Source organism: Salvelinus namaycush, chromosome 12, assembly GCF_016432855.1.
Source record: "Salvelinus namaycush isolate Seneca chromosome 12, SaNama_1.0, whole genome shotgun sequence".
Taxonomy (NCBI): domain Eukaryota; kingdom Metazoa; phylum Chordata; class Actinopteri; order Salmoniformes; family Salmonidae; genus Salvelinus; species Salvelinus namaycush.
Window position 1 is genome coordinate 43,189,898 of NC_052318.1, and position 18,197 is coordinate 43,208,094.

Genomic DNA, 18,197 nt, shown 5'->3' on the forward strand with positions numbered 1-18,197 from the left:
CAGATAGCATAAGAACACGGCATAAGCTACGGCAAAATGTGTAGAAATGCAGGAAATTTGCTTTTAAAACTGCAGATTTTCTCTCAGAAACTCTGAACTACCCATACTTAGACACTGTACAAGTGGAACAACAACCCAAAACTAGCTCTACCTAACTGCTGATAATTTGCATAACCGTGTTATTCGATATAATAAAATACAGTACGATAAAACCCAACTTTATTGTTCCTCATGGGGAAATGCAATTAGTAGATAACAACTAAAACTTCAGTCATTTTCCTAAGTAGAGCAACGGCAGTTTGTTAGAAGTCTTTATCCGTGGATGATGTGTGTATGTGATGTGATGTGATTCGTTGTCATACTGAGTGGGTGTTATGACTAATGTTTTAGGAGTCTGTTATTATTACCCAGTACTTCACAGGGGCTCACATAGCTCAAATTAGACCTTCAATATCCGCAAATGAATACATATGATCCCCAGTTATGTATTTGATTCATTTCTGTAGCCGTTTATTTAAACAGAAAGTGAACAGAGCAGATATTACAATAACACACGCACACACACTTGCTGTGCCGGATCCCCCTCGCTGAATGAGCCCGGTGTGTCAGGGAGCGAGCTTGATTTATGGGCTGTTTACACTGAAGCCGGGTGTCCGTGTGAGTCGAAGGATCAGAGGAGAGGCGAGCGCATTCACATCCATTTCATTGTGTTTATGTATCTTGGCGATGATTAATGAGCGTTCCTGTACTGTTTGTCTTTTTTTAACATGGTTTTTGGCTCCCAACCCGACCTGCTATGATGGGACACTATGCTGCCTGCGGTGTTGGTTTCTGATGTTACGGTTTGTGGCGACGTTCAGGGCCGTACTAACTTTCCTTCTCCCCTCTCGCTCACCCTCGTCCTCTCAGCCTGTCCTGTGGGTCAGTTTAGGTCCGCCTCGGGGGGCCAGTGCCAGGCCTGTCCAGGGTTTAGCCATGCTATGGTGACGGGCTCACCTGTGTGTCAGTGTCGTCCAGGATACCTCCGCGCTGACTCGGACACCCCAGACACCCCCTGCACCAGTAAGTGAACACATTATTACACTGGCTCATAATAATGGCTGGAACGGAGCGAATGGAATCAAACACATGGAAACCACATGTTTGATGTATTATTTGATTTTTTTTATTTAACCAGGCAAGTCAGTTAAGAACAAATTCTTATTTACAATGACAGCCTAGAAACAGTGGGTTAACTGCCTTGTTCAGGAGCAGAATGACAGATTTTTTAGCTTGTCAGCTCGGGGATTCGATCTAGCAACCTTTCGGTTACTGGCCCAACGCTCTAACCACTATGCTACCCTGCCGCCCCATACATACTCTAACCACTATGCTACCCTGCCGCCCCATACATACTCTAACCACTATGCTACCCTGCCGCCCCATACATACTCTAACCACTAGGCTAACCTGCCGCCCCATACATACTCTAACCACTAGGCTAACCTGCCGCCCCATACATACTCTAACCACTAGGCTAACCTGCCGCCCCATACATACTCTAACCACTAGGCTAACCTGCCGCCCCATACATACTCTAACCACTAGGCTAACCTGCCGCCCCATACATACTCTAACCACTAGGCTAACCTGCCGCCCCATACATACTCTAACCACTAGGCTAACCTGCCGCCCCATACATACTCTAACCACTAGGCTAACCTGCCGCCCCATACATACTCTAACCACTAGGCTAACCTGCCGCCCCATACATACTCTAACCACTAGGCTAACCTGCCGCCCCATACATACTCTAACCACTAGGCTAACCTGCCGCCCCATACATACTCTAACCACTAGGCTAACCTGCCGCCCCATACATACTCTAACCACTAGGCTAACCTGCCGCCCCATACATACTCTAACCACTAGGCTAACCTGCCGCCCCATACATACTCTAACCACTAGGCTAACCTGCCGCCCCATACATACTCTAACCACTAGGCTAACCTGCCGCCCCATACATACTCTAACCACTAGGCTAACCTGCCGCCCCATACATACTCTAACCACTAGGCTAACCTGCCGCCCCATACATACTCTAACCACTAGGCTAACCTGCCGCCCCATACATACTCTAACCACTAGGCTAACCTGCCGCCCCATACATACTCTAACCACTAGGCTAACCTGCCGCCCCATACATACTCTAACCACTAGGCTAACCTGCCGCCCCATACATACTCCACCCTCTATTTACTCTCCCCGGAAACTCTGTCTCTGCGCTATTTTCTTTCCCTTTCAACTTGTGTTTCTCTTGTTGCCCTCCCTCCTTTGTTGTTCCTCGCCCCTCTTCTATTTCTCTTCTCTGGTGTTGTGCTCAGCCCCTCTTACCTGCTCTGTGGCCTTTTGTCCCAGGGCTGAGCGTATTGAGATGCGGTTCCTTTGTAACGGGTGTGGAGCGGGGCGTAGCCTGGATGTCACTCCCAGGATGGGAAGCGTTGATGGGTCGTGAGGGACACCTCAGTGTGGATTCAGGAATTTCAATTCAGCCACGTGTGATGTGTGAATTGGAGGCCTTTTGAATTGGGCACGCTCACTCAGAATGGCCACGAAAAGAGTTCGCAAAGGAACAGCAGTCTAAAACTCGTCTGAAGACTGAAACCCGTCGAGGACAAACAGAATTTCCCGTAGACTCTGCTCGCCGGTTAAATTACAGCTCTCCCTAATTAAGTCAAGACAGTTGATTTATTTGACCACTCCAGATGTTTTGACTAATCACAAGCCGTTTTCCCCCTCATCCTAGATGTTGACGTAAATTAAACCTAAATAACAGTAGGCCGTTGTGATGGTACACAAATGCCTCCTACTTGAGGCCACCCCAACCTCCCAGAGAGCATTGTGGCTGATTTTACTAAGCACTGCTATCACAGAAGCTGTAAATGGCCTAGCCACTGGCTCAATGACAAGGCACAGTCTCCTTAGCAGGAGCAGGAACTAATTCACACTGGCTGAGTGGCATTGCAATTGTGTTCCACTTGGCTGGCAGCAATCACAATCCCCCTACTACAATCTTCAGCTGCTGATCATTATCATTTAAAATGTGGACGTGTGTAATTGGAGCACCAATTCAATTCTGCATCACAATGTTGTTTCCTGCTGTGCCCCTCAGCCTCTCGTCCCTGGTGGCTCCTCCAAACGCAAGCTGGAAATGTATCTGGAACATGACAAGTAGCATGCAAGCGATTTAATTGACGATGCAAATCTGAAACAGAGGAACCGTAATATGGCACATTGGGCCAGTAAAGTGCCTTCAAATGGAAAATGTGTTTTTGTCTGATGAAATATTTGTGATTTCCTGATGAGGTGGTGTGTGACCCTCTCCTCTCCCCCCTGTCCTCCAGGGCCCCCCTCTGCCCCGCGAAGCATCGTCACCCAGATTAACGACACCACGGTGACCCTAGAGTGGAGCGAGCCCCAGGATAGTGGTGGCCGGACTGACCTGAGCTACTCTGTGGAGTGTTCTCTGTGTGGGGCCCCCTGGGGCCCCTGCTCTCCCTGCGGGGACAGTGTCAGCTACCGGCCCTCTCAGCGTGGCCTGCTGGGCCGCAGGGTGGTGGTCTGGGGCCTCATGCCTCACACTACATACACCTTCTCCATCCAAGCCCTCAACGGGGTCACCCCGCCCAACGGCAAGGGGGCTCCCAGCGACAGTGTCAACATCACAACCAGTCACGACGGTGAGAGAGAGAGACACAGAGAGGACGAGAGAAGGGTTTGTGGTTGGGGTCGTATGGTTAGAAGAGGAAGATTGAATGTTGTTTTTTATCTTTTAATGTCGTTTCTTTGTGTTGGTCTGAGTGCAGTTCCAGTTCTGGTGTCTGTGATCAGGAAGAGTATCTCTACAGAGAGCAGTCTGACTCTCCACTGGTCAGTTCCAGCCCAGCTGCACTATACTATCCTGCAGTACCAGCTACGTTACTGTGAGACGGTGAGGATGACCAGACGCTCTGTCCTCCCACTGTTAAATACTCTAGCTCTGACTCACCTCAGGTCTTAGGGAGTTGACCGTTACATCTGTGTACATCACTCTGACCTCCCTCCCACTGGCTCAACCTGGCGCTCTTATCTGCTTTTTCTACCACTGTCCCTCCATCCCTCTCTTCCTCCATCCCACTCTCTCTCCGTCCCTCTCTCTCTCTCTCTCCGTCCCTCTCTCTCTCTCTCTGTCCCTCTCTCTCTCTCCGTCCTGCAGGAGCGTCGAGGTGAGGAGCAGGAGCAGTTGTGTAGCTACAGGGAGAGTGACAGTAACCAGGTGGTGCTGAGTGATCTCCGCAGGGCCACTCAGTATGACGTGCAGGTCCGGGCTCGCACCATGGCCGGCTACGGCAGCTTCAGCCCAGCGGCCTCCTTCCGCACCATGCCTGACGGTAAGGAAAGGCCCAGGCTTCACTCTTTCAGGGAGGCATATCCATATCCAGGCTCACAAAGTATTCTGGGGGTTTTCACTTTTTTTGTGTGTTCTTTCTGCCTTCTTGTTAATTTGCCAGATCACATTAGTTCATTAGTTACAACATTAGTTTTAGTTACAACATTAGTTCATTAGTTAAGACATTAGTTCATTAGTTACGACATTAGTTCATTAGTTACAACATTAGTTCATTAGTTACGACATTAGTTCATTAGTTACAACATTAGTTCATTAGTTAAGACATTAGTTCATTAGTTACAACATTAGTTCATTAGTTACGACATTAGTTTTAGTTACAACATTAGTTCATTAGTTAAGACATTAGTTCATTAGCTACAACATTAGTTCATTAGTTACGACATTAGTTCATTAGTTACAACATTAGTTCATTAGTTAAGACATTAGTTCATTAGTTACAACATTAGTTCATTAGTTAAGACATTAGTTCATTAGTTACGACATTAGTTCATTAGTTACGACATTAGTTCATTAGTTACAACATTAATTCATTAGTTACGACATTAGTTTTAGTTACGACATTAGTTCATTAGTTACAACATTAGTTCATTAGTTAAGACATTAGTTCATTAGTTACACCATTAGTTTTAGTTACAACATTAGTTCATTAGTTACAACATTAGTTCATTAGTTACAACATTTGTTCATTAGTTACAACATTTGTTCATTAGTTACGACATTTGTTCATTAGTTACAACATTTGTTCATTAGTTACGACATTCGTTCATTAGTTACAACATTAGTTCATTAGTTACGACATTAGTTTTAGTTACAACATTAGTTCATTAGTTACAACATTGGCTCATTAGTTACAACATTAGTTTTAGTTACAACATTAGTTCATTAGTTACAACATTAGTTCATTTGTTAAGACACTAGTTCATTAGTTACCACATTAGTTCATTAGTTACAACATTAGTTACGACATTAGTTCATTAGTTACAACATTAGTTACAACATTAGTTCATTCGTTACGACATTAGTTCATTAGTTACGACATTAGTTCATTAGTTACAACATTAGTCCATTAGTTACGACATTAGTTCATTAGTTACGACATTAGTTCATTAGTTACGACATTAGTTCATTAGTTACAACATTAGTTCATTAGTTACGACATTAGTTCATTAGTTACGGCATTAGTTCATTAGTTACAACATTAGTTACAACATTAGTTCATTAGTTACAACATTAGTTCATTAGTTACAACATTAGTTCATTAGTTACCACATTAGTTCATTAGTTACAACATTAGTTCATTAGTTACAACATTAGTTAATTAGTTACGACATTAGTTCATTAGTTACAACATTAGTTCATTAGTTACGACATTAGTTCATTAGTTACGACATTAGTTCATTAGTTACGACATTAGTTCATTAGTTACGACATTAGTTCATTAGTTACAGCATTAGTTCATTAGTTACAACATTAGTTACAACATTAGTTCATTAGTTACAACATTAGTTCATTAGTTACGACATTAGTTCATTAGTTACGACATTAGTTCATTAGTTACGACATTAGTTCATAAGTTACAACATTAGTTCATTAGTTACAACATTAGTTCATTAGTTACAGCATTAGTTCATTAGTTACAGCATTAGTTCATTAGTTACAACATTAGTTACAACATTAGTTCATTAGTTACAACATTAGTTCATTAGTTACGACATTAGTTCATTAGTTACGACATTAGTTCATTAGTTACAACATTAGTTCATAAGTTACAACATTAGTTCATACGTTACAACATTAGTTCATTAGTTACAACATTAGTTCATAAGTTACAACATTAGTTCATAAGTTACAACATTAGTTAATTAGTTAAGACATTAGTTCATAAGTTACAACATTAGTTCATAAGTTACAACATTAGTTCATTAGTTACAACATTAGTTCATTAGTTACAACATTAGTTCATAAGTTACAACATTAGTTCATTAGTTACAACATTAGATCATTAGTTAAGACATTCGTTTTAGTTACAACATTAGTTCATTAGTTAAGACATTAGTTCATAAGTTACAACATTAGTTCATTAGTTACAACATTAGTTCATTAGTTACAACATTAGTTCATTAGTTACAACATTAGTTCATTAGTTATAACATTAGTTCATTAGTTACGACATTAGTTCATTAGTTACGGCATTAGTTCATTAGTTACAACATTAGTTACAACATTAGTTCATTAGTTACAACATTAGTTCATTAGTTACAACATTAGTTCATTAGTTACGACATTAGTTCATTAGTTACAACATTAGCTACAACATTAGTTCATTAGTTACAACATTAGTTCATTAGTTACGACATTAGTTCATTAGTTACGACATTAGTTCGTTAGTTACGACATTAGTTCATTAGTTACGACATTAGTTCATTAGTTACGACATTAGTTCATTAGTTACGACATTAGTTCATTAGTTACAACATTAGTTCATTAGTTACGGCATTAGTTCATTAGTTACAACATTAGTTAAAACATTAGTTACAACATTAGTTCATTAGTTACAACATTAGTTCATTAGTTACGACATTAGTTCATTAGTTACGACATTAGTTCATTAGTTACAACATTAGTTCATAAGTTACAACATTAGTTCATTAGTTACAACATTAGTTCATAAGTTACAACATTAGTTCATACGTTACAACATTAGTTCATTAGTTAAGACATTAGTTCATAAGTTACAACATTAGTTCATAAGTTACAACATTAGTTCATAAGTTACAACATTAGTTCATAAGTTACAACATTAGTTCATTAGTTACAACATTAGTTCATTAGTTACAACATTAGTTCATAAGTTACAACATTAGTTCATTAGTTACAACATTAGATCATTAGTTAAGACATTCGTTTTAGTTACAACATTAGTTCATTAGTTAAGACATTTGTTTTAGTTACAACATTAGTTCATTAGTTAAGACATTTGTTTGAGTTACAACCTTCTTTTTTTCTTTGCGTCTCAGGGCATGACTCTCCTTCCCAGCTTCTGGTGACCGGTGTCCTTATCGCCATGGGAATGCTGCTGCTTGTTACTGTCATCACTGTGGCTGTCTTCTGCATACGGTGAGAACCAGGGAGAGAGGGAGGATTGGGGGAGGGGGAGAGAGAGCGGGCAAGATGGGGACAGAAATACTGTAATGTGAATTTTACAAAAAAGGAAAAGCTAAAATAGAAATATGGGTCTTATCTTAACATTTGCCATGCTTTTGTATTTTTGCAACCGCTACCAATCTTATCACGCTTAGATTATGACTGTTACCTTCATACACTATGTCATATTTGAGCGAAACTCTCAAAGAGCCAAATCATTTATCTTTGTGACTTTGTGCTTACGGGGCTAGAAGTTATTCCGCTCATTATAACACTTTCCCTTGGCTTCATTGTTTCAGCAAATAGCTCCACATGCCCTCTGAAAAAAGGTTCTGGGAACATAGGGAACTAGAGAGTGAGAAAGAGAAAGGGAGAGTGGGAAAGGTAGAGAGAGGGGGGGGGGGGTTGGAGAGAAGGGGTGAGAGAGAGCGGGAAAGGTGAAGAGAGAGGGGTAGAGAGAGGTAGGGCGAAAGAGGGGGGGTGGAGGGAAGGGGTGAGAGAGCAGGAAAGGTAAAGAGAGAGAGGGGTAGAGAGAGGTAGAGAGAGGGTGGAGAGTTGGGGGTAGACAGGATGCAGCAGTCCCAACCCTGTCTCCACAGGACAGGAGAACAATAGCTCTGACCTTGGGGCACACACTACACACACATGCAGAGTTGTGCACACACATCCACACATATTGTGTATTTGCACATACACTAAGAAGTACACAGTGTGCACACCCTCACGCACACACACACGCTCACACACAGTTGTCGGCCTGGTTCTACCGCCAGATGAGGGTGGAACAGTATTGCTATTTTGGGCCTGGGAGAGAGTTTGAGAGAGTTTGAGAGAGTTTGAGAGAGTTTGAGAGAGAGAGAGAGAGAGAGAGAGAGAGAGAGAGAGAGAGAGAGAGAGAGAGAGAGAGAGAGAGAGAGAGAGAGAGAGAGAGAGAGAGAGAGAGAGAGAGAGAGAGAGAGAGAGAGAGAGAGAGAGAGAGAGAGAGAGAGAGAGAGAGAGAGAGAGAGAGAGAGAGAGAGAGAGAGAGAGAGAGAGAGAGAGAGAGAGAGAGAGAGAGAGAGAGAGAGAGAGAGAGAGAGAGAGAGAGAGAGAGAGAGGCAGGCAGGGGTCCAGTAGCTACAGGGCTGTACAGTGCTACTGGGATGGGCCTGGGCCAAAGGAAGTCTCAGTAATGGAGCCCTCCACCACAGCAGACACAGAGCAGAGTGGCTCCTGAATGTGCAGAACAGTAGAGGGCCCAGGAACAAGGCATTACTTCATCTACCAGTCATGTATTGTTTCTGAGACCGAGAGAGAGACTCAATGAGCTTGTTTGTGACACTAAGAAACCCTCACAGAGAGACCAGAGGTGTTACGTCACTGGACTAGCAATCTCTCTCTTTCTCTCTCTCTCTGAACCCTTGCCCCTTTTCTCTCGTCCCCCCTCTCCCTCCTTCCTCTCCCACACACTGTTCTTCTCGGTAGTAGACGCAGCAGGATGAAGGACCCAGAGCTGAGTGACAAAAACGGCCAGTACCTCCTGGGCCAAGGTGAGTACACATACACACACACATACATAGAAATACTGCATACAGCTATTTTCAAAGTCATGTTTTAGTCTGTCTGTTACTTTGGCTGTTCCGTCGTTTACTTCCCCCTACCCTCCCTCTACTCCTCTCCTCACCTCAGGAGTCAAGGTCTATATTGACCCCTTCACTTACGAGGACCCTAACGAGGCCATACGGGAGTTTGCCAAGGAGATCGATGTTTCCTTTGTCAAGATCGAGGAGGTCATTGGTGCCGGTTGGTGTCTCTTATCTCTTTGTTTTTCATGATGTATTGCTGCCTGTAAACAGACTGGTTGGTATGGTGCTGCAGTATCATGTTTGTACTAACGGGTATTTCCCTGGCTCGTCTATAGGGGAGTTTGGGGAGGTGTGTCGGGGAAGACTGAAGGTTCCAGGGAAGAAGGAGAACTACGTGGCCATCAAGACACTGAAGGGCGGCTACACAGACAAGCAGAGGCGGGACTTCCTGTCGGAGGCCAGCATCATGGGCCAGTTCCAGCACCCCAACATCATCCACCTGGAGGGCATCATCACTGCTTCCTGTCCCGTCATGATCCTCACTGAGTTCATGGAGAACGGAGCGCTCGACTCCTTCCTTAGGGTCGGTCTATCTACTGTCCTGTCACTTTGTCTCTCCGAGAGTCCTTTACACACACACACACACACACACAACTTGGCCGTGACCCCACTCTCCGCTAGTGTCTCAGGGGGAGTTGGGACATAAATGTACATTTTAGTCCTTTAGCAGATGCTCTTATCCAGAGCGACTTACTGTTAGTGCATTCATCTGAAGATAGCTAGTTGAGACAACCACATATCACGGTCGTGGTCATTTCATTTTTCCTCAATAAAGTAGATATTAGCAAATTCAGAGCTAGGAAGGGGGGAAAAACTCCAGTGGGAGTTCTTACTTCACAATTTTTTTGGGGGGGGGGTAAAATATACACCGGACAAGTATAATCCCCCACCAAATTATTATTATTATTATTACACACAAACACACACAAATGCAAACGCACACACGCTCCACTTGTTCTCCTACAATTCAAACTTTCCCATCTCTCTCTCTCTCTCTCTCTCTGCAGTTGAACGATGGTCAGTTCACTCCCATCCAGCTGGTAGGCATGCTGCGTGGCATCGCGTCGGGCATGAAGTACCTGTCTGAGATGAGCTACGTCCACAGAGACCTGGCCGCCCGCAACATCCTGGTCAACAGCAACCTGGTGTGTAAGGTGTCTGACTTTGGCCTGTCCCGTTTCCTCCAGGAGAACTCCTCAGACCCCACCTACACCAGCTCTCTGGTGAGACTTACCGTTCTTCCTCCACACCAATCCCATCGTGCATCTGGTTATGGTGTGTGGTTGTTGACCCCCCCTGTCCTCTCGTCAATCAGGGTGGTAAGATCCCCATCCGCTGGACCGCCCCAGAAGCCATCGCCTTCAGGAAGTTCACCTCAGCCTCCGACGCCTGGAGCTACGGCATCGTCATGTGGGAGGTCATGTCGTTCGGAGAGAGGCCCTACTGGGACATGAGCAACCAGGACGTGATCAACGCCATAGAGCAAGACTACCGCCTACCGCCGCCCCCTGACTGCCCCGCCCACCTCCACCAGCTGATGCTGGACTGCTGGCAGAAGGAGCGCTCGGCTCGCCCCCGCTTCGCCGCCATCGTCAGCGCCCTGGACAAGCTGATCCGCAACCCCGCCTCGCTGAAGATCGTGGCCCAGGAGGGTGCAGGGTGAGTGGGCACATATCTCTAGGCAAGGGGCTGGGTGTGGAGGGTGTGTGGAGAGTCAGAGAAGGCCAGTGTGGGTTTGAACACAGCCTGTGGTAAAGACAAGGAGATGACTGTCTCACCAGATGGAGAGTATATACTGTCTCTTATTAAAAGAGCCCAGTCTTTATTCCATTGCTTCATTCCTAGAATACAGTCCTGTCTGTCAGAGTCAGTCTACATTAACCTCCTACTGTCCCTCCTCCTCTGTCCTGCTGTGACCTGTCACACTCTAACTGTGCCCATTCTCTCCCCCTATCCCACCCCGAATACTAACCTGTCACTCACAGCTTGGGCCACACCCCCTTCCCCTCCAACAGCCATTGTTGTTCCCTGCCACTCATGCAGCCTTAGATCCCGCCCCCATTCTGTGGAAATGCCTGTCCCTCAAGGCTACATGCCTGTGAGGCCCCTGGTGTGCTAGTGACAGAGAGAGTGTGTGTCCCCTGTCCCCAGGCCGTCCCACCCCCTGCTGGACCAGCGGGCCCCCCCGGCCCCCTCAGCGTGTGGCTCCGTAGGGGAGTGGCTGAGGGCCATCAAGATGGAGCGCTATGAGGACAGCTTCCTCCAGGCTGGATTCACCTCTGTAGAGCTACTGGCCCAGATCACCGCTGAGTAAGTCCACAGTTCACACCTGCAACAATGTGTCTCTCTCTGACTTTCAAACCTCTTGAAGTTGAGTCACACTCTACGACCGTAGCTCTATGTCTCGGTCCGCCTATCTGTCAGTCACTCAGTTTGTCTGTCTGTCGGTCTGCCTGTTTGTCAGGCCTTTTGTCTGTCTGTTTATCTAACGGTATGTCCTTCTCCTCAGGGACCTGCTGCGTCTGGGAGTGACCCTGGCTGGACACCAGAGGAAGATCCTGTCCAGCATCCAGACTCTGACCATGACCAAGAGCCCTGGCACCATACGCTTCTAACCCCGGCACAATTTACCTTGACCCCCGACCTCTGACCCTCACCCAACACAGACACCAGCACGCACACAGCACATCGCACACCCATGGATCCAGCCAGCACCCTGCTACAACCACACAGTCCCTGACCCTGGCACCAACCGGGCCCATTCTTAGACGTGAAGTCCATCAGTGACTGAGCGTAGTGACAGCACCTCAAGTTGAACTAATTCTAGATGACCTTCCCTACTACCTGACCAACCTGTCCTTACTGATCAGTCAAGTGATCAGTCAGGCCTGGTGCCGAGGACTGGTTGGAGGCTGCTGTGCTCTCTATCCTCGATGCAGTGAAAAAAAGTAGAAAAGGTAAACGCTTTATGCAAAACATCTTTCAGTGAGGACCCATTACACTTCTTTGCTGATCTGAAGTTACGGGTTTTACGCGCCCCACCAAACTTCTGGGAGAGCGTGATCGTCCCCTTTTGATAGGCTGCTGGAGCCTCTCGGACTGCCTCTCTGGCCAGTTCACCCTCACTCCGCCTCCACTGCTTCACTGCTTGAATGTTTACCTGTGGTCCTAAACAAACTGGTGATACCATTGGAGGAACAGGCCAGTGCCAACGCCAACCCAAGGACTAAAGCTTATCTATTGGTGTATTTCGCCAGTGGCAGACTAGGCTACCGCAACATGGATTATTAATCCACGGGAATTATACGATGATGTGGAGGGATGACACCTTTTTCAGCGGACCTGGAAAATGTGTGTTTGGACTCTTATCGAATCGGCCTCACTTTTTCCTTAGGTTTCAAAATGGCCTCGGTTTTCCTCAGGTGTTATGGGTAATGTAGGCGTTTGGACCAGAACAGACTGTAGTCATACAAGCCTTCATTTCCTTATCTTCTTCAGTGACAATGTGTGACCCTCCTGGGTCAGTCGTGTGGGAGGAGAGCAGGACTGAGACGTATCAGCACTTTTATATATTGAACAGACAGAAGTTGGGTTTTTAGTCAGTTCTCTGTCTCTCCAACCCTCCTGTCAGCAGCTACATTACTTCCTGTGTTTCTCTTGGAGTATGGCTGGCTGGCATTTCCACTTCCTGTTGCTGCTGGACTGGGCAGCTCACTTCCACACACTCAGACTGAAGGAGATCACCGACCATTTTTACTTGGGACTTTGACCAGGAAAAATACCAGTCTGGCCTCATTATTTGGTTGATATTATAGGTGGTCAGTTTTTCGTCTTGCTTGAGTGCCATTTGATCTTCTATGTGGACTGATATCAAAATGCCTGTTCTATAAAGCAGAAAGCCATCCCTGGGTTATGTAGTTAGATCTGCCATACAGAAGTCTCTTCAGATGCCACCATTTTCACATGTTTGGGGAGATTGTGTGGTTCCTTGTTACTAAAGGATTGTGGGAAATGTGGTCTTCACATTGAGGATCTGCTATGAAAACGGGAACCCCTCTTTTATAAAGTTTCCTTTCAAAATAATGTATAGGTATGTATGATTTGATTCGCCCATCCTTTCTGTGTGTAATCTGTACTCAGTCACAATAAAGACACACACCGGTGTTTATCATCGAGACTCCTCATTCAGCAGCGAACGGAGCTTATAATAACAACACATTACACACACTCCCTCGAGAGATCTCAAACGCACACACATTAATGCAAACACACGCGCGAATGCAGAACGAAAAACACATGTAAGTGCGTGCACGCTCATGCATTCTAAGTGAAGCATCCCGAAAACAGAGTGCATACATCCACCTACAGTATAATATCCATACTCCTGTAATCGTTTTAAGGTGATCCGTTTCCTTGGCAGCTCTTGTTTCAAACATTCCTCCCCGCAGATACTGTGACCTTCTCCACGGTGAAGTTGTGGTTCGGGAATTGAGCTTACACCCCTCCTCACCCTCACCACTTTCAGCTTAGCTCCCTCGTGGACATTCCTATCTCTTTCCTTAAGAGGGACAGCCCAAATCACTGAGAGCTCTCAGCCTGTCCTTGACTCTGTTCTCTGACACTTAGCTGGGCGTTCTCCCCTCTGTTCCTCAGCTTCCAGTCCACTGGAGTAGTCCCTACTCTGCTCTCACCCTGCCCCTGCTACTACAGCCCCAGAGCCACAGCCTCAGAGCCACAGCCTCAAAGCAGTCAGAACAGCCCAGAGAGAGCTCACCACAGGCTTACTCACACAGACTGTCTCAACTCTTACTCTGGGTGTTGGTTTTTTCAATGCTTTCAAGCTAATGTATGTGTTTTGATTATCTGTGTTATTGATGAGTCATTGCCAGGTCCCATGACCCTAATGTGCCCTACGCTCGGCTGTTTCAGAGGAAGTGTGTCACAGAGATAAACAATGAGAGGATGACCCCTCCGAACTCTGACCCTTCCTTCAATGTAAAACAATAAATGCCCTCTCCAACCACACCAGCACACTTCAAATAGGGTCTTTCTGCTGAAATCTGCCAATAAGTCCTGCTCTTAATTCTCCACACTAATACAATAAGTGCAGTGTCCCAGTTTGTAATGGTTTTATAATTTGATGTTTTCAACACAGGCAGTCCTGGGCTGTGTGTGTGCATATGGGTGAGTGTGTCTGTGTGAGTGGGTGGGTGTGAGAGATGGGTATTGAGCTAGCTCTGGCTTCTAGTGTTGACAGTGTCTTTGTGACCTTTAACCCCTATCTGAATGCCCATCCATTAGGGCCTTTGTTGAGGAGATAAGAGACTGGGCCAATCAGGTTTCAGCACTAAAGTAATTGTGTTGCTCCCCTTGCATTCCTGTGTGCACTCAAGTGTGGAGGCAGGGTGGTGTAGGCCCGAGCAGAAAGACAGGTGTGTATGTTTGAGTGTGAGAAAGAGAATCTGTGTATGTGTTGGGGTTGTTGAGAACTGTGTCTGCTTACTTTCGTTCCATATAGACTTCTTCTTACTACCAGGTGCAGGTCATGGAGAGTGCCTCTTGGGATTGAGGACTAAAGTTACAATATTTTGCTTATTTATCCATTTAATTATCAGTGTGTCCATCCATCTCTCTGTCAACCAGTCTGTCTGCTTTTTTGTGTCCACAACGGCACTGGCCAGCCTCTCCATCTGTCTGTCTGTCTTTACTCAAGCTTCAATGTGTGTTTGTATAGTCATCACTCACATATCCCTCATCCCCTTATCTGTCAATCTGTCTGAACTTCCTCTATCTATCGTTCCCTCTGTCCACACATCCACACCATCCATCTCATCCCCTGTCCCTTTCTCTCTCCCTTATTGGATGATCTCCCCTAACCATGTAATGAGGAATTGAAGGGGCTGGGGGTGTAGCCTTCCTGCTCCCCCCCCGTGCTGAACCTCAAGCTCCAGGCTTCTAGGTCTCTCTCTACCAACAGGCTCAGAGACAGTTTCTATCTACAAGCCATCAGACTGCTGAACACTTGAACTGGACTGACCACCTGCACTGAATCTCTGCACCTTAGCATTCATGTACTCACACACACACACACACACACACACACACACACACACACACACACACACACACACACACACACACACACACACACACACACGCACACACACACACACACACACACACACACACACACACACATATACATTGATGCTACACACACATCACAACTCCTGTTATTATTGCTAAATACTGCACAATTTAGCACCACAATCCCCTCTTCCCCGAAACATGTATAAATATTGGACTATAAATTGTGCCTTCCTGTATTATACTTATGCTAAAATGTTATTCTATTCTACCGAGCCATTCACTTTACGTTCGTATTCTTATCTTGTATTATTTCTTATTGTTGTTGCGTTGTCGAGAAGGAACCTGCAAGTAAGCCTTTGGTTGGACGATGTATACCAGTGGTTCCCAACCAGGGGTACTAGGACCCCTGGGGGTACTTGGCCTATCCACAGGGGGTACATGAGAAGACTCATGAGACCATAGTCCTACTGCTAAAATGCACATGAAGGGGTAAATCAGGGGTATTCTAGGCAGAGAGCAGAGCAGTGGTGGAAAAAGTACCCAACTGTCATACTTGAGTACAAGTAAAGATACTTTAATAGAAAATAACTCAAGTAAAAGTGAAAGTCACCCAGTAAAAAAGTCTAAAAGTATCTGGTTTTATATATACTTAGGTATCAAAAGTAAATGTAATTGCTCAAATATACGTAAGTATCAAAAGTAAAAGTGTAAATCATTTCAAATGATTAATTTACAGATAGCCAGGGGCACACTAACACTCAGACATCATTTACAAACAAAGCATTTGTGTTTAGTGAGTCCGCCAGATCAGAGGCAGTAGGGATGAGCAGGGATGTTCTCTTGATAAGTGTGTGACTTAGACTCTTTTACTGTCCTGCTAAGCATTCAAAATGTAAGGAGTAGTTTTAGGTGTCAGGGAAAATGAATGGAGTAAAAAGTACATTATTTTCTTAAGGAATGTAGTGAAGTAAAAGTAAAAGTTGTCCAAAATATAAATAGTTAAGCAAAGTACAGATATCCCCAAAAACTACTTGAGTCGTACCCTAAAGTATTTTTTAAGTACTTTACACCACTGCCACTGATGTGTACTATGTGTATCCTGTATATATGACTTATAAAACTTGAAACTTGAGGAGCGAGTGGAAGAACACTAGAGTTATTCCAAGAAACCACTAAAAAGAGAAAGAATAACTTTAAGGTGAGAGGAGTGATGTGTTGTATTTTATGTCTGTGTGTCTGTAGTGGGGGGGGGGGGGGGGGGGAGTGTTGAAATGTGCCCATTATCTTTAGCTGAGTGCTGACCTCTCATAGCTTTCTTATCAAGGTGAGTTCTGTTTTAAGGATTAGGTTGGCCAGGGCCCCACTGCTGCTCTTAATTCTCACCAAATTGTCAGGCAAGGGGATTTCTTCACTCTAATTTAAAAACCCTTCTCCGCCATTTAATTCCACTGTATGACTGACAACTCCAGCTGAACTGTCTGATCCCAGGACAGCATTTCACACGGCTCTGCACAGCCATCTTATACAACTCCAGCTGAACTGTCTGATCCTAGGACAGCATTTCACACGGCTCTGCACGGCCATCTTATACAACTCCAGCTGAACTGTCTGATCCCAGGACAGCATTTCACACGGCTCTGCACGGCCATCTTATACAACTCCAGCTGAACTGTCTGATCCTAGGACAGCATTTCACACGGCTCTGCACGGCCATCTTATACAACTCCAGCTGAACTGTCTGATCCTAGGACAGCATTTCACACGGCTCTGCACGGCCATCTTATACAACTCCAGCTGAACTGTCTGATCCTAGGACAGCATTTCACACAGCTCTGCACAGCCATCTTATACAACTCCAGCTGAACTGTCTGATCCCAGGACAGCATTTCACACGGCTCTGCACAGCCATCTTATACAACTCCAGCTGAACTGTCTGATCCCAGGACAGCATTTCACACGGCTCTGCACGGCCATCTTATACAACTCCAGCTGAACTGTCTGATCCTAGGACAGCATTTCACACGGCTCTGCACGGCCATCTTATACAACTCCAGCTGAACTGTCTGATCCTAGGACAGCATTTCACACGGCTCTGCACGGCCATCTTATACAACTCCAGCTGAACTGTCTGATCCCAGGACAGCATTTCACACGGCTCTGCACGGCCATCTTATACAACTCCAGCTGAACTGTCTGATCCCAGGACAGCATTTCACACGGCTCTGCACGGCCATCTTATACAACTCCAGCTGAACTGTCTGATCCTAGGACAGCATTTCACACAGCTCTGCGCGGCCATCTTATACACACCTCCCTCGGAGAGAACGTCTGACCTCCAAATGATCTTAGCTCCTATATTTTACCTTCTCCAAAGGCGGAAGTTGGGCAGGACAGAAGTTGGTCATGTCCTTGCACTATACCACTACCAACATGAGGAGATTCTGAAGGCTTTGCAGCAAGGCACTGTTGTCCTTACGTTTCTTACCAGGACGCTTGGGAGATTGCATACTTTGCAGGGGAGTTAAATGTACGTTACGTTTTCAAAATGTTTACCTAAGCTTGGGTTTGAATGCTTTGAACGCGGCTCCACCCAGAGCGGTTTCCCAGTCAGCCTTGCACTTAACCTCTCACTGAGGCCCCAGCTTAATCTCCCATCTTAAACCCAACCCCTCCTCACCTCTGACCCCCACAAGCGTAAATCCTTTTAGCCAATCCCCCTTGGTTTCTCTGCTTTTTCTTCTTCTGTTCTCTCCTCCAGTAAGCTCGGTTCTTTACGTGGTCTGAATGTCCTTCATCCTAACAGGGTCTTGATCTGGTCCTTGTCCTATCCTGGTTTACTCTATCATATCTGGGTTTGGGATCTTTACTACTGTGGTCTGGTCTCGAGACCACTTCATCCATAAATAACT

General features: G+C 45.4%; 1 protein-coding gene across 2 annotated transcripts in view; it reads left to right on the forward strand.

Moving 5' to 3' along the window:
• LOC120057267 (ephrin type-B receptor 4a-like) overlaps window positions 1–13,369 on the forward strand; it is a 37,539-nt gene extending 24,170 nt beyond the window's left edge. The window contains exons 5-16 of one of the 2 annotated variants that reach the window (XM_039005819.1): window positions 910–1,062; window positions 3,384–3,719; window positions 3,846–3,970; window positions 4,235–4,409; window positions 7,447–7,546; window positions 9,038–9,102; window positions 9,242–9,355; window positions 9,474–9,721; window positions 10,206–10,421; window positions 10,514–10,857; window positions 11,350–11,508; window positions 11,708–13,369. In XM_039005819.1, coding sequence (XP_038861747.1) covers window positions 910–1,062; window positions 3,384–3,719; window positions 3,846–3,970; window positions 4,235–4,409; window positions 7,447–7,546; window positions 9,038–9,102; window positions 9,242–9,355; window positions 9,474–9,721; window positions 10,206–10,421; window positions 10,514–10,857; window positions 11,350–11,508; window positions 11,708–11,813 — 2,141 coding nt within the window. In that variant the 3' untranslated portion in view covers window positions 11,814–13,369. The remainder of the gene's footprint in view (window positions 1–909; window positions 1,063–3,383; window positions 3,720–3,845; window positions 3,971–4,234; window positions 4,410–7,446; window positions 7,547–9,037; window positions 9,103–9,241; window positions 9,356–9,473; window positions 9,722–10,205; window positions 10,422–10,513; window positions 10,858–11,349; window positions 11,509–11,707) is intronic. The other variant, XM_039005820.1, reaches the window with a different exon arrangement.
• Window positions 13,370–18,197: the final 4,828 nt, after the last annotated feature.